Below are 17,041 nucleotides of genomic sequence, written 5' to 3' on the forward strand. Positions count from 1 at the left end.
TGACTTCAGAGCTGCTGATCGTACAACCGCAGCTGTGATTCAGGACCTTGGATTAACGGTTCACTTTATGAGTTATAGTGGAATGTTCGTAATTAGAGAACTTTGCCTAAAATTAAATTGCAGATGTGAACCTTTCCTTGGCCTTGTCACACATTGGAGATGTGGGCTGAAGAATAAGATACTTGAAGAGAGAGAGAGACACAAAGAGATAGAAAGGCAAAGAGAGAAAGAGGGAGAGAGAAGGAAAGAGAGAACGACAAAGAGAAAAAGAGAAAGAGGGAAAGAGAGAGAAAGAGAGAGGGAAAGAGAGAGAATGTGTGTGCGTGCGTGTGTGTGTGAGAGAGAGATGGCTGGAGATGAGGGAGAGAGAGATTGAGATTGAAGGATGAATAAAGAGAGAGAAAGATAATGGATAAATAAAGAGAGGAGAGAGATGGATGGATGGAGATGATGAATAGATTAATAGAAACAAACAGAAGGATGGAGAAAGAGATGGAGAGAGACGATGGATAGATACATAGAGAGACAGAGAGATAGAGAGAGAGAGAGAGAATAAAGAAAGAGAAAGATAATGGATAAATAAAGAGAGAAGAGAGATGGATGGATGGAGATGATGGATAGATTAATAAAAACAAACAGAAGGCTAGAGAGAGGAATGGATGGATGGATGGATGGTGAAATAGTAAGTAGGTAGATAGGGATATAGATTTTATTTATTTATTTATTTATTCGATTTATCAGTCGCGCCCTCTCCGCGAAGGGACTCGGGGCGACGTACAATCAAATATATAGGCGTGTGGCATGGAGGAGGTAAATACATCAACATTTAACAATTCAAATAGAAATAAAAGCCACAAAGTTAAAATAAATAACAGTAAAATTACAACAATTAAAACAGTTAAAATACCCAAAAAATTTAAATTTACAGTTTAAAATTGCCAGGGAGGTTAGAGAGTTCTAATTAAGCCAGGCAGGCTAGTTGGAACAGGTGGGTCTTGAGTTTCGTGCGGAAGGAGCGGAGATCAGTCGTTGTCCTAATGTCTGGGGGGAGGTCGTTCCAGAGGGCTGGGCCCATCACAGAGAAGGCCCTACTCCTGGGCGCCGCCCTCTGACACTGCCTAGTGGACGGCACCCGGAGGAGTCCCTCTCTGTGAGAGCGGATTGGTCGCAGGGATGTATGGGGCAGGATAGGTAGATGGATGGATGGATGGATGGATGGATGGATGGATGGATGGATGGATGGATGGATGGAAGGGTAGGTAGGTAGGTAGGTAGGTAAGTAGGTAGGTAGGTAGGTGGTAGGTAGGTAGGTAGGTAGGTAGATAGATAGATAGATAGATAGATAGATAGATAGATAGATAGATAGATAGATAGATTTATTTTCAAAATTGCCCCCCCTACCCAAATTTAATCCAAAGCTAAGCCGTTTGGACCCATTCCTTGCAGGATATCTTCTTCCATCCTATATGGAGCTCTCCATCCTAAGTGCTCCATTGCCAGAGGAAGGAACTCGTTAGCATGCATGGTAAGTAAGGAACTCTTTAATTCAGGGCCCTGGATTTATGGAAGGGGAAACTTCCTTCCCACCCACCCACCCCTCTCTTCACCTCCCGCTTAATTCCACTCGGGCAGCCAAATTGCTCTCGTTTAACTGCGATTGCAAAGGCGGGGCTGATGGGAGAGGTTAATCAAAGCGTGGGGGGTAACCATCTGTAAATATTAAGCCACTCTTTCCGGGGTTCTCCTTAAAACAAGCTTAATAAACTTCCCGGCGTTTACAGAGGAGGAGAAAGAGACTCTCGCTTGGAAACTGAGCCGGAGAGGGGGGGGGGGAAGCCACCAAATGTATTTATTCGGGCTCAAATGATGATTTTTAAGACCACGATGGATGAGTCTCCCCCCATTTGCTTCACCGTTTCAAGGCAGTTCAGATCCTGTGGGACAGACAGTCCTCCACTTACGGCCATTTAACGATGGTTCATAGTTACAGCAGCCTCGGAAAAAATGGACTGACCACTTACGCTCACACTTACAACTATTGCACTGCCTGGGTGTCATGTGGATCGCAATTTGGGAGCTTGGCAAGCAGTTGGCATTGGTGATCAGAGGGGCTTGCAATGGCATGATCATGAATTGCTATCTTTTTGATTGATTTCTGGCACACACACACACACAAACCAACACCCACTGGCTTCACTTAACAATGTGTGGTTTGCTCAATAGATATAGATACAGATGAACAGAGTTGGAAGGGACCTTGTAGGTCATCTAGTCCAACCCCTGTCAGATGGCACTCTAGTCTCTTCCTGAAAGCTTTCAGTGATGAAGTTCCCACAACTTCTGAAGGCAAGTCATTCCATAGAATATAGAATAAAGAGTTGGAAATAGGTCATCTAGTCCAACCCCCTGCCCAAGCAGGAGACCCTACACCATTTCTGACAGATGGCAGTCCAGTTTCTTCTTGAAAGCCTCCAGTGATGAAGCTCCCACAACTTCCAAAGGCAACTTCTGTTCCATGGGTTGATTGTTCTCATTGTCAGAAAATTCCTCATTTCCAGGTTGAATCTCTCCTTGTTCAGTTTCCATCCATTATTCCTTTGGGTGCCTTGGAAAATAGCTTGACCCCCTCCTCTCTGGGGCAGCCCCTCAAACATTGGAAGACTGCCATCATGTCTCCCCTGGTCCTTCTCTTCTCTAGACTAGCCATGCCCAGTTCCTGCAACCGTTCATCGTATGTTTTAGCCTCCAGTCCCCTCATCATCCTGGTTGCTCTTCTCTGCACTTTTTCTGGAGTCCCAACATCCTTTTTTATAGTGTGGAAATCAAAACTGGACGCAGTAGTCTAGATGTGGTCAATGACCATGCGATTCACTTAAAGACCACTGTATAAATTGTCCAAGAAGCTTCTTCAGCTCCGACTTGGATGGTGGGGAATGGAAGGATTTATATTCCTTGGAGGCAGATGGTTATATCAACCCCCAAGTGGCCTCAAGGACCCTCTAAAAGAATGCAAATCAACCGCTGCCTGCAAGGAGGATCCATCCTTCCATTGCCTCACCGTCCAGTCAAAGATGAAGAAGCTTCTTGGAGGGGAAGCGAAACATCTTCAAAGAAAAATCAGAAAGTCCAGCTGCCTCCTCAAAAAGCACTATTGGACACAGGGTTGATTATTCCTATCCCTTCTCAGCAGGATCTTGCTCCACTTTCATCCTGGTTTGCTAAGTTAGCTCCTTGCCAACTCAACTTGTTATGTTTCCCCCTCTGTTGTATCCCAGATGTTGCTTTTCCCTTTTTTTAAATAAAAAAAAGCAGTCAGTGAGGGATTCAAGTACATCAGAATGACATCTCCCTCTATTAGGTGAAAGTGTGATGGATGACTGAAGCAGCACCTGCAAAGTAGGTTCCTTGCCACTTGTCACCGGCAATCACATTTGCCATCTGTCTTCTATTTATCCCACCCCAGGCCTGACAGCCTTCTCTCATATTGTTTCATTTTCTTATCATTGCAGCCCTCTCAATGTTTTCTCTGCGGATGGCCCGAAAAGTATTGGAATGCCAGTAGTGGAAGAGATGGAGGGGGGGGGGGGAGAGAGAAGTAATACACACATTAAATCCCCCCTCCCCCCAAGCACACAGACTAATATCAACATTGCTTTTAAAAAGATGGCTTCCCCTGGCCCACCACCCCTCAAAAACCAGCATTTCAAACCTGATTCCCTCCCCCCCACACACACACACCGTCTCTTCTACCATAATGGAAGCTTTATTGGAAAAAGTTCAGCTCCTCTTTTTTTCTAAATTCTTGAAGTCTGGCAGGGTTGTTTATTTTTCAAGGAAGAATCTTGCCATAGGGAAAGGAAAACTCATTTAGACCATGGGATGGTTAAAAAAAAACTCTTAAGAATTGGAATGCCAAATGGAAGAGATTGGGGGGGGGGGAGAAGTAATACAAACACGCGCACACATGCACACACACACACACACCTCCACTAATATCAGAATTGCCTTAAAAAGATGACTCATCTGGGCCTGTACTGTAAAGAAATGGAGGATCTCCTTAAAATCCAGGTGTTCTACCCCTCTTGGCCAGAACTGTCAAGAAAAGGAGGATCTCCTTAAATCCAGATGTTCTACCCCTCTTGGCCTGAACTGTCAAGAAAAGGAGGATCTCCTTAAATCCAGATGTTCTACCCCTCTTGGCCAGAACTGTCAAGAAAAGGAGGATCTCCTTAGAATCCAGATGTTCTACCCCTCTTGGCCTGAACTATCAAGAAAAGGAGGATCTCCTTAACATCCAGATGTTCTACCCCTCTTGGCCTGAACTGTCAAGAAAAGGAGGATCTCCTTAAATCCAGATGTTCCACTCATCTGGGATTAAAGTACCAAGACAGAAGGATGAGAAGGATCACCTTCAAAACCAGAAAGTCCCACTCATCTAGGCCCAAACCACCTTTCATTTTGTTACACAACTATCTTCTACTCCAACCCACAATGCACAACAAGGCCAAGGAAAGACTCTTTCCCCCCCTCCACCCCCAACTCTTCTTCTCATTATCTCAGAAAGCGAGGCAGCCCTCTTACTTTTATTAAGTTAAACAGGGAGAGCAATTAAATGCCAGGTGAAAGAGCGATCTGTCAAGAAACTGCCTTGGCACCTTGCCCACCCTTTCCAGATTCTCCTCTAATGTCTCTACTGATCACCTGCCAAGTTCTCGGGCTTGGCAATTATTTCATTGTATGACACACGTTGATAGGGCTTGTGGGAACGTGGGACTTTGCAAGAGGAGCGATTGGAAGTAAACAACAGCAGGAAGGTATGTCTGAGACCCCGAATGGAGGGGTTACGGATCTCAGTGTGGCTTTCGCTGAGGCCAGAAGAGCTAGCTAGACGCTTGAAAACCTTGGGAGAAGTTGCAAGACTTCGCTCCTTTCCAAAGTTTTATGAAAAACAGCCTTCAAGCAATTCCTTTTGCTACAACGTGCGGCAAGAACGAGCCTTCGGATAAATTGTGTATAAAACCTACTGTAATGGTGCTTTTCCCAAACTTTGGATTAAAATTAATTGTTTACACTCATGAGGTTACTTAGTTGGATAACGAAACATCTGCAAGAAAACAAGCAAGCTCAGAGAACCCCAAGGACCCCTGAAAATGAAATTTGATCCGTCCCTCTCCTCCTCCTCCTCCTCCTCCTCCTCCTCCCAAATCCCCTCCTTTCTAGCACTGCTGATGTTACCTGGTTGGGTAATGAATGTCTATCAGAAAACTACCAAGCTAGAGAGCATCAAGGACCTTACAGTCCTCCTCCTCCTCCTCCTCCTCCTCCTCCTCCTCCTCCTCCTCCTCCTCCTCCTCCTCCTCCTCCTCCTCCTCCTCCTCCAAAATCTCCTTCTTTCTAACACTGATGATGTTACCTAGTCTGGTATGAAATTCAGCAACCAAACAACCAAGCTCAGAGAGCCCCAAGGAAAAAAAAAATTATTATAATTATTATTACTGATGCATTAAACGGATACGCTGCCTGACTCCTAATGCCTCTGGATGGTTTTATTGATCAGATAAAGCCGTTCCAAAGTTCTCACCTCACCATCATTGGAGATTTGAGACGGTTCAATACATATCCAACACTAGGCAAGGCTTAGAATATGATGCAGGTTTTAATTTTGCTGCTTTGGGCATTAAGGTTTTTTTTTTAATTGTTTTTTATGTTGTTTTACACCGAATACATATACTACCGACAGATGAGACATAACAAACGTTTTCGTATTCTTGTCACACTTAATTTGTTATTTTTGAGTTTTGGCGTTTGCCGATGCTTTCTTTTCATGACTGTTTTCTGATCTCAGTCAGAGTGGTTTTCATTGTTTATTGTTAATAAATCAGAGGGAATAGGGGGCTGTTTGTTTGGAGATCGTTGAATGTGGTTGTCTAATAGCTTTTTCTTTTCACAAGTGTGGCTGGTTCCATGCCCAGCTTTGTGTGTCAGTATTATTCAATTACAATTTTGCGAAACATCTACATCCTGTCTTTCTGTACTGAAAGCGTCGGATGGCTTCTGCTGCTGAAAATATAAGGGGGGGGGGGCGGGATATTTAGAAAGCCATCCCAAAGTTGTTGGGTTTTGTTTTTTGTTTTTTGAGGCTTCTGTGTTGCCATGCTGGAGCTGAGGGATAGGGAGGGAGGACGGAATAGAGATAGCTGGGGTTTTGTAGCCCAAGCAAAATACTTTCTCCTGGGAACCAAGGACATTCCCACAGGTGGTCGGGGAGAGGAGGAGTGAAGTTGCCAGGCAACCGGACAGCACCTCGATTGGACCATGTGACTGATGGTTTGGGGAAGGGGAAAAACTTTTTACTTTTAATTAGGGGAAAACCGTGGGAACCTTCAGAGTCGGTTTTCGCCAGAACTGTGCCAATACGTTATATCCAAATAAAGATATTATTTGCGGAATCTACATGCCTTGGAGTTTTGTTTGCTATGGTTTTATTACTTGAAACCCTGAAAGTTTCCCAGCCAAGAATGGAGATCTGAGGCTTTTCTTCTCCGAGGTCAAAGAAAGGATGGCAGCCTTGGAGAGAGGGGGAAAAAAAAACACAGTGGGATCTCCATTTGTCTTTCCTTTTTACTTCTGGATATAGACTAACAGAGTTGGAAGGGACCGCGGAGGTCTTCTAGTCCAACCTTCTGCTCAAGCAGGAGACTCTATACCTGTGATGTCAAACCTATGGCACGCGTGCTACAGGTGGCTTGTAGTGCCCTCCCGGTTGGCATGTGAGTGATTGCCCAGCTCATCTCCACTGTGCATGCATGCCAGCTGATTTTTGGGCCTCTGCCATGCATGCGGGAGATGCGCACACGTGTGCGGGGGCAATGGGGTTGTGCGGAGCTTCAAGCCTCCGGAGGGCAAAAAATGGCCTCAAAAGAAGGCCGAATTCAGCTGGCCAGTGCGCGCATGCACACTGGCCAGCTGACAGGGCAACGCCTCGCATGCCCTGACAAATGGCTCCACATGCCACTTCTGGCACACGTGCTATAGGTTCGCCATCAGAGTCATAGGGGAATGTGATTTATGACACAGACTGAAGGGAGGGAAGGAACAGGGGTAAAGTTCAGCTGTAGCTCAAACAAAGCTGAGACTTGACTGCGAAAAGATCTTGCCTGTGAGGCACCTAATACGTGACTAGTTTTGCATTGAAACTTGACTCGATATTCATGAATCAATCAGGGCATTTTTAGGAAACCTTATACCCGGGTTGTAAGTGTGAAAAATAGTCATAACTCGCTTTTTTCAGTGTGGTTGTAACTTTGAATGGTCACTAAATAAACCGTCGTAAGTTGCGGACTACATGAAGCCTTAAACTAAAAATCGAAAGTAAGCATTCTTGGTGATCTTCAAAGGAGTTATTTTTGCACATATTTGGGTTTTCCTTTCTTTTTCTTTCTATTTTTTTCACCCTCCCGTGCCGATTCTCTTTTTACTCTTTATCATTTCAGTCGATCGTTAGCTGATGTTTGTTTGTTTTGATGGGCCTGCTTTGTAAAATGTAATAAAGTTATTTGGAAAAAAAAAACAAAGTTCACCCACTGAACCCTTTTTAAAAACTGAAATTGTGTTTACCTGTCCTAAAGCAACAACTGCTGTCTTCCGTGGAGCTGTCCAGGGTCCTGAAACCTTACTGTTTGCCAGCCAAACCCAAAAAGTTTTATCTTTCGTGGCTTTCCCTTAATTAGCTGTGCTCGTAGAACTAGAACCAACGATAAAAAGTCCAACATTTGGCATCTACTCATCCTAGGCAAATGACATTAAGTCGGTTTTATCTCACTTCCTTCCCATTTCTCAAAAAGCGATTCCGCACTCTGACTAGATCCCAAGGGGCCCCAGCGCAACGTGCTTTCCAAAAGGTGGTTCTAACACTGCACCATCTGCACCAGGCAGTAAAAATTAACCACTATTGCAGCTATACAAAGAGGCCTGCCTGAGTATGTGCTTGGAATGAAAGAAGGCTACTCCATCGGCACCTTAAACGCAGAGATTGAGGAAGGAGAATTGGACACCTGTGGTACTTCATAAGAATTTGAGGCGTGGAAAATATAGATGGGCCAACTCACTGAGAAAATTTCACCCCATGGGAGATGCCTTGTTCCAAGCCGACATAGCAAAGCACAGAGCTGAGATGCACTATAGCCAGTCCAATACAATACAATACAATACAATAGTAGAGTTGGAAGGGACCTTGGAGGTCTTCTAGTCCAACCCCCTGCCTAGGCAGGAAACCCTATACCATTTCAGGCAAATGGCTATCCAACATCTTCTTAAAGACTTCCAGCGTTGGAGCATTCACAACTTCTGGAGGCAAGCTGTTCCACTGATTAATTGCCCTCACTGTCAGGAAATTTCTCCTCAGTTCTAAGTTGCTTCTCTCCTTGATTAGTTTCCACCCATTGCTTCTTGTTCTACCCTCAGGTGCCTTGGAAAATAGTTTGACTCCCTCTTCTTTGTGGCAACCCCTGAGATATTGGAACACTGCTATCATGTCTCCCCTAGTCCTTCTTTTCATTAAACTAGACATACCCAGTTCCTGCAACCGTTCTTCATATGTTTTAGTCTCCAGTCCCCTCATCCTCTTTGTTGCTCTTCTCTGCGCTCTTTCTAGAGTCTCCACATCTTTTCTACATCGTGGCAACCAAAACTGGATGCCGTATTCCAAGTGTGGCCTTACCAAGGCCTTATAAAGTGGTATTAACACTTCACGTGATCTTGATTCTATCCCTCTGTTGATGCAGCCTAGGACTGCGTTGGCTTTTTTGGCAGCTGCTGCACATGGCTGGCTCATATTTAAATGGTTGTCCACTAGGACTCCAAGATACCTTTCACAGTTACTACTACTGAGCAAGGTACCACCTATACTGTACCTGTGCATTCCATTTTTGTTGCCTAAATGTAGAACCTTACTCTTTTCACCATTGAATTTCATTTTATTAGATAGTGCCCAATGTTCAGTTTAACCTGTCACTCCCTTTGCTAAGGGTAGCAAAGCTGGGCACCTTAAAGTCCTGCAACCCCTGTCACCTGGCATGACAAATATAATGGAATGTAGATTCCCAGGAAAGAGGGAAAATATAATATTATGATATGACATGACATGACATGAAATGACTAGACTATAATAGTAGAGTACAACAAAATGAAACAACAGAGTAGAGTAGAATAGCGTAAAAGTAGACTAAACTACACTATAATAGTAAAGTAAAGTAACGAACAAAATGAATCAACAGAGTAGAATAGAGTAGAGTAAAAGTATACTAGACTACACTATAATAATAGAGTAGAGTAGAAATAAAGAACAAAATGAAACAACAGAGTAGAGTAGAGTACAGTAGAGTAGAGTAGAATAGAGTAAAAGTAGACTAACTACACTATAATAGTAGAGTAGAAGTAAAGATCAAAATGAAAACAGAGTAGAGTAGAGTAAAAGTAGACTAGACTAGACTATAATAGTAGAGTAGAAGTAATGAACAAAATGAAACAACAGAGTAGAGTAGAGTAAAAGTAGACTAGGCTAGGCTAGACTAGACTAGGAATACTTTGTTTGGCCAAGGGTGATCAGATCCCCAAGGAATTTGTCTCTAGTGCAGACGTTCTTGATGTATATGCAAAGCAACAAAGTACTAATAATTATAATAATGATACCTATAAAAAGTGGTGGTAGAGAAGATGAGAAGGATAATACTACTACAGCCGTACAATATGGATGAGCATGTATAGGAGCAAGAGAGAACTCCATTTAGAGAGTTTGTGTGAGAGGAAGAGGGCAAAGACAGTTTAATAATTCCCAGAATACAGACTTCATGTGGATAGCAACCTGCTTTACTTTGGCAAGATTCTGTCTAGAGGTGTAGAACAATTATTCACCTTGGAAGAATCACCAGGTATCATTCTTAGATTTGGGGGCTGATAACAGGAACTTAAATTAGTTCCTTGAAACCAAATTTGAAATCACCTGCCTACAAAACACAGATCCTAACAGCAAGTTATGGACTTCATCCTAAATATATTCTAGCTCAAATACCAAGAGATCAGAATGCTCATCTCACACCAGTATCTAAATATTGCAAATTGACAATCCTATCCAATCCAAATCTAGACCCAATGGCATGGCGGTTATTACGTCCGATGTTGTGTGACACAGCAAAGAGATGTCACTATACTACCCGCTTGGCCAAATAGAACTTTTGCAAAACACGTCAAGCCAACAGGTGAAGCACAAAGTACTTTTAACATTTGCAGGGGAGATCTGGGGGGGAGGGGGGATGAGAAGCAATTATCATAGCATCAATTGTAGAATCATAGAATCACAGGGCTGGAAGGGACCTCCGAGGTCTTGTAGTCTAACCCCCAGCTCAAGGCAGGAGATTGTATACCATCCTGGGGAACGATCGTGGAATCAGCCATAGAATCACAGACTCAATCCCAGAATCATAGAATCACAGGGCAGGTTGGGATCTTGGAGCACCTCTAGTCTAACCCCCAGCTCAAGGCAGGAGCCCTTACACCATCCTGGAGAAATGGTTCTTCACTCTACCCCAGGGGTCGGCAACCTTAAACACTCAAAGGTCCTAACCAAAAGCCCCACGTTCAATTCTAGAGCTGACCGGATGTCGGGTTCCCCCACCATAGAGTCTCCTCCTAACACAGTCCTCTTTCCTCTACCTGTCCTAACCGAAACCCCGATCAATTGAGGACCCAATCGGGAGCCACAGCAGAGGGATGAAAGAGCCACATGCGGCCCCAGAGCCGCAGGTTGCCAATCCCTGGTCTACCCTCTTATCTGAAAAATGATGTTGCTTTACCTCAATGTGAATTGGTCCTGGGTTGAGTTTTTAGCCATGGACACCACAAAAGTCAATACTTCTCCTTGCTTCAGGGTCTTTGGTAGGTACTGAAGGACGATGTTACTATCCAGCCACAGATCACTTAAGGGGGAACTCCCTCGCGCCTGGTAAAGAAAAACACTTCCAATCCTTTCCAGGGGCGGCCCCGATTCATCGACGTCATTACGTGCAGCTCTGACTCCGTTATTCCTTCTCAGGTCCCCCTTGGTACAATCCCCATTCTCGTCGTGAAGGGCATAGTATAATTCCACTTGACTCCCTTCCGACTGATTCAGGAACTTCTTCCGGCCGGACACCATGGTGGGAGGGTTGAACCAGCTGGGCGGTAGGTCCAATTCAGCCATGCAAAATCCCAGGCTTTCGGCCAGCCTGCAGGTGGCCCGGACTTCTCTCGTCTCCCGGAAGGCAAAGACCCTCAAGCAAGGTAGCTGCTCCGAGATGCTGTAGTCGTCCCAATCCCTCCCAACGACATAGAAGAGAACCTGGACTTTGGGCCTGCTGGGGTAAACCTTGTGGTTCAAGATGTAGGCCTTCAACTTCCAGTTGAACGATATCCTGGGCACGGAGGAGGATCTGAAGAGGTTGGCAGGGGACAGCAGGTCCTGAGGGACTGCTTGCTCGACGGAGAAAGGTCCGTAGGTCGCATTTAAGGTGGGCGGCCTCTTGGCTTTGTAGATGAGGAAGGACTCCACCCGGGATTGAAGGCTGGAGTTCCTCATGATATCTTGGTTGGCTTCTTTGAGGAAGAAGGAAATGTCTGCGTTGTGGATGTGATAACTCACCGGCAGGTACGTTGGCAGCAAGGAGAATTTCTGGACACTTTCCAGAACGCCTCGGGTTTCGGACACTGCCAAAAAAGAAAAAAAGGAAAGGAAAGGAGAAATTAGACTCTAAGCCTCAGATAGCTCAAAAAAGCCAAGGGAAGGCAGCCGACAACCGTCTGGAGAAGGGGGGAGGGTCACTGCTCCTTCAATGCACGCCTTTCTTTTTGCTGGGTTCACAAAGCAGGATTAGCCAAGGTAGGGATAGAATAGAATAGAATGGAATAGAATAGAATAGAATAGAATAGAATAGAATGGAACGGAACGGAACAGAAAATAGAGTACAGTAGAGTACAGTAGAGTATAGTAAATAGAGTAGAACAATAGAAAACAGAATAGAATAGATTAACAGAGTTGAAAGGGACCTTGGAGGTCCAACCCCCTGCTTAGGCAGGAAACCCTACACCACGTCAGGCAAATGGTTATCCAATCTCTTCTTAAAAACTTCCAGTGATGAAGCATTCACAACTTCTGGAGTCAAGTTGTTCCACTGATTAATTGTTCTAACTGTCAGGAAATTTCTCCTTATTTCTAGGTTGCTTCTCTCCTTGATTAGTTTCCATCCTTTATTTCTTATCCTACCTTCAGGTGCTTTGGAGAATATCGTGACTTCCTCATCTTTGTGGAAACCCCTGAGATATTGGAAGACTGCTATCATATCTCCCCTAGTCCTTTTTTTCATTAAACCAGACATACCCAATTCCTGAAACCGTTCTTCATATGTTTTAGCCTCCAGTCCCCCAATCGTCTTTGTTGCTCTTCTCTGCACTCTTTCCAGAGTCTCCACATCTTTTCTACATCGTGGCAACCAAAACTGGATGCATTATTCCAAGTGTGGCCTTACCAAGGCATTATAAATTGGTATTAACACTTCACGTGATCTTCATTCTATCCCTCTGTTGATGCAGCCTAGGACTGTGTTGGCTTTTTTGGCAGCTGCTGCACACGGCTGGCTCCTATTTAAATGGTTGTCCACTAGGACTCCAAGATCCCTCTCACAGTTACTACTATTGAGCAAGCTACCACCTATACTGTACCTGTGCATTTGGTTTTTTCTTGCCTAAATGTAGAGCCTTACTCTTTTCACCCTTGAATTTCATTTTGTTAGATAGATGTTCAAGTCTGTCAAGACCTTTTGAGGAGTGGCGGTGTTGCGACATGCTAAGCTGGATCTGTTTATTGTGGCTTAGCCTCTTGGATCAACTCAGCATGTTTGGTTTATTCACGGCTCAGTGGAATCCAGAAGAGGAGCTAATTCCATAACACGGTTGAGTCCAGCCAACGTGTTACAGACTCAACTCTCTACCTCATTAGACAAGTAAAAGATCTATGCCTGAAATCATTTCCAATCACTGCAGAGCTAATTAGATTAATTCCCAGACTCGATGTCTCATAGAGGTTTATGCTTGGAATGCCAATTCCCCTAAGTCTCAGCCAACAAGGGTAGGGGACGATGGGAATCACAGTCCAAGCTCTCCGATCTAAACATCAACTGCTGACTGATACAAGTAGTTCTTGACGTACGACCCCAAAATCTATCTTGCTGAGTAAAACATTTGTTCGGTGAGTTTCGCCCCATTTTACGACCTCTTACAGTTGTTAACGTGAATCATTGCAAGTTGTTAAGTTAGTAGTATGGTTGTTAAGCAAAATCTGGCTTCCCCATCGATTTTGCCTGTCAGAAGGTCGCAAAAGGGGATCCTTCTAAGACACAGCAACTGTCCTAAATATCCGATGCTAAGGGTGAAAAACGGTCATAAGTTGGGTTTTTTCCAGCGCCGTCGTAACTTTGAATGGTCCCTAAATGAATGGTTGTAAGTCAAGGACCACCTGTACACAAAGAACTAGACTTGTTCCAAAGTCTTTGGGTTGCTTCCAACAGGATGCATCTTAAACATCAATGAAAAGCTGGCGCATACAGAGGTGATAGTTGGATGGATGGTAAACTGGGAGCCCAAGAATTCTGATTATTATACTGTGGGCTGTTTTGTGGGTCTCTTTCTTTGAAGAAGGTATCCAGTGGACTCTTGGCCATCCACACCACCCCCTACGCACTGCCTATGTTAATGCCATGCTCCTAAAACATCACCTACGCATGGTTCTCAACATGCAACCTAAGCAAGAGATTGGGCAACCACTTGTCAGAAATGGTATAGGGCCGTGATGGTGAACCTATGGGCACATGTGCCACAGGTAGCATGCAGAGCCCTCTCTGTGGGCACATGAGACATCACCTAAGCTCAGGTCCAATGTGCATGCGCCTCCCGCCGGCCAGCTGATTTTTGGGTCTCTGCCATGCATGCGCAAGAGGGGGGAGTGCGGCGCACCCTTCCGTTTATGGCCCCAGGAGGCTCCTAGGAGGCCCACTAGGCCCAAAAACAGGGTGCAGAGGGGTGTCGTGTGTTCATGCATGGGGGGTGGGGGAGCACGGGAGTCACACACATGTGCAGCGTGGAGGAGCATGGGGGGTCACACACGCATGTGCAGGGGGGTCACATGATCATTACATTACTTTTGCCACGGGATGACAAAAAGGTTAGTGTTAGGAATGTAAGCTAACGGTTGGGTCAGCAATATATAAGCCAAGGGAGTAGTACTGTTTCTTTAAGTACTGCTGTAATGTGATTGGTTGCTGTTACCTCAAGCAGCCATAAGATGGAGCCAGAATGACTGTTAGCTCTCTGTTTGTTAGATGCTGATCGGTGGATACTGCTTGATACTGTATCGTGAGTTACTGTGAGTTTTGCTACTGTTAGCGACTTGGTGTGCGGAACTGATTATATGATACTGGGCTGTGTTCGATGGATAACTGACTGACTAAACCGTGTATGACTTGGACTGTTTGATGAACTCTGAATACCTCTATGTTCCACATAAGTAAAATACTATTACTTTTACTATTCGGTGTCCCTGTATGCTGGTTTGTGTTCTTCCTAACGGGGAGCTTACCTAACAGTTAGCCATCCCTGATGTAGGGTTTCCTGCTTTAGAGATGGCTGGACTGCAACGGGGATGTCAAACTCAAGGCCCAGGGGCTGGATGTGGCCTGCAGGAGGCTTAGATCAGGCCCACGTGGCAATCCTGGAAACAGCAAAGGATTGGCCCGCGGTGCCTCTTCCAGTCAAAAGAGAGCTCAGGGATCCGTTTTCTCTGACAGAGCACCCGGGCCGCCACAGGCGCCCTGAAACGAGTGACGTCAAGCTGGCCATGCCCACACTGGCCACACCCATCCCAGCCTCCCACCCCATCTGCCAGGTCAAGCAATGAAATCGAGTTTGACATCCCTGGACTAGAAGACCTCCAAAGTTTCTTCCAACTCTATTATTCTGTTCTATGTTCTATTCTACTTTGAGGATTCAAGTGTCTCGTGAAGTGAGGTTGCTTTGAGTTCTGCAAACCTTCGCTGCATGCAGGGAATGAAGTCCAATCCCTTGAAGCTGTGGGTGCTCCATCCCAGGATAGGTTTAAGAAGAGATTGGACAACCAATTGGTCGGAAAGGATATCGGGTTTTCTGCTTGAGCAGGGGGTTGGACTAGGAGACCTCCAAGGTCCCTTCCAACTCTCGTGATTCTGTTACATCTGGTAGTATCTGTTCTTCCCCAAAAGCACGAAGCTGACTCCTCGTCCCAATAAAGCCCCTTTTTATTTAGTTGAAAGGGAATTCCTCTCCAGCAAAGTCCCGGACAACAGACTTTCACAGTTACAGACCTTTATCAGGCTTGGAGAACTGCCAGGCCGATATCTTCCAAACACCATGCTGTAGCAGCAATTCCTTGGCAAGAAGGCAGGAAGAGATCTTCACCTGAACTAATTGTCTCCTGCAAACTCCACTCCCCTTTCGCTCCTCTTTTGTTTCCCCTGGGAAGGGCCCTTCACCATCCACCTGTGGCATCACTCCCAAGTGGGCCCTTGTTCCTTAGCTGTTCCCTTCGTCTGGCAACTCTGTGCATGCGCACACTGGGAACAGGCTCCAGCTGTTGTTCTGCCCCACTGATGTCTGACTCCGAAGGCAGCTGATAACTGGCATATGGTCCTGGCCCCCTCTCTGCCTCCAACACAGAGCCCTCATCAGAACCTTCCCCAAACTCCAGGACTGGCCCATGTTCCTCCCCAACCTCCTCAATGTCTGAATCTACTGCCAGATCCAGTGACCGCTGGCAGGCCACAACAATATCTAGACATTTGCCAAACAGCCATGGATGCTTTAAAGGACTAGGTCTTAAGAGACATTAGGGAAGGGAAGGGAAGGAGAAGATTTTATATGCAACCCACAAATAAAAGCAGGATTCCAGTTATACAATTCAGAGAGGTGGAGAAGACACGGGGAAAAAATAATAATCTGCATTTCAGAAAAGACATCAGGAGTTTGGGGGAAAAAACAAGCCGAGTGGCTTCAAAAGCATGCCTTCCCCGGTTTTTATGTCACTTCTCTGTGCTGCCAGTCGAGTTTATGGCATCCCTTTGTGCTGCCTTTATGACTGTGTTTTAAAGGCATGCATAATTAAAGGCCAACACAACTGCAGAAAGACCAGCTGATGGATTCTTGGCACGCCACACATACACACCAACCCTTGTCTGCAGAAAATTGCGACTCAGCTTCAGCCAGGGGGAGAAAAGGAGAGGACAGGTTTTGGCCAACGGCAAGGAAAGTAAATTGTGGTGGGAAGAAGGTTGGGTGGGGAGCGAAGGACATAACTCAAGGCTCAGAAAGTTGACTTGCATCAAGGGTCATGACTCAAGGAAGCTTCTGCGGTTGTGCCTACTTCTACAGGCACTAACAGTATCAAGCATTACTGAGTTGGAAGGGACCTTGGAGGTCTTCTAGTCCAACCCCCTGCTCAACCAGGACCATTTCATCCACAGATCTTTCTTGAGACTTATGGAGAAGGTTCTTAATGTGCTTTGTGGTGTGTTTGTGGTGATGAGGAAACAAGCAGACTTGGCATTTAGAACATAGAAAAACAAGGATGGAAGGGAACCTTGGAGGTCTTCTAGTCCAACCCCCTGCTCAACCAGGACCATTTCATCCACAGATCTTTCCTGAGACTTATGGAGAAGGTTCTTAATGTGCTTTGTGGTGTGTTTGTGGTGATGAAGAAACAAGCAGACTTGGCATTTAGAACATAGAAAAACAAGGATGGAAGGGAACCTTGGAGGTCTTCTAGTCCAACCCCCTGCTCAAGCAGGAGACCATTCCAGATATGTGGTTGTCCAGTCTCTTCTTAATAACCTCCAGGGATGGAGCACCCATATGACTTCAAGGAATGTTTGCTGGTTTTCAGCATGCTTTTTCCTGTTTTCCAGCAAAAAACAGCCATTCAAATTTA

At 45.2% G+C, this 17,041-nt stretch overlaps 1 protein-coding gene across 9 annotated transcripts in view; it reads right to left on the minus strand.

Moving 5' to 3' along the window:
* LOC309399220 (transmembrane protein 132D-like) overlaps positions 1-17,041 on the minus strand; it is a 330,593-nt gene that overhangs the window by 206,545 nt on the left and 107,007 nt on the right. For all 9 annotated transcript variants that reach the window (XM_081966866.1, XM_081966865.1, XM_081966868.1 and 6 more), the window contains one exon: positions 10,851-11,739. In XM_081966866.1, coding sequence (XP_081822992.1) covers positions 10,851-11,611 — 761 coding nt within the window. In that variant the 5' untranslated portion in view covers positions 11,612-11,739. The remainder of the gene's footprint in view (positions 1-10,850; positions 11,740-17,041) is intronic.

The sequence above is a fragment of the Natrix helvetica genome, assembly GCF_964273705.1.
Source record: "Natrix helvetica genome assembly, chromosome: 14".
Lineage (NCBI taxonomy): Eukaryota > Metazoa > Chordata > Lepidosauria > Squamata > Natricidae > Natrix > Natrix helvetica.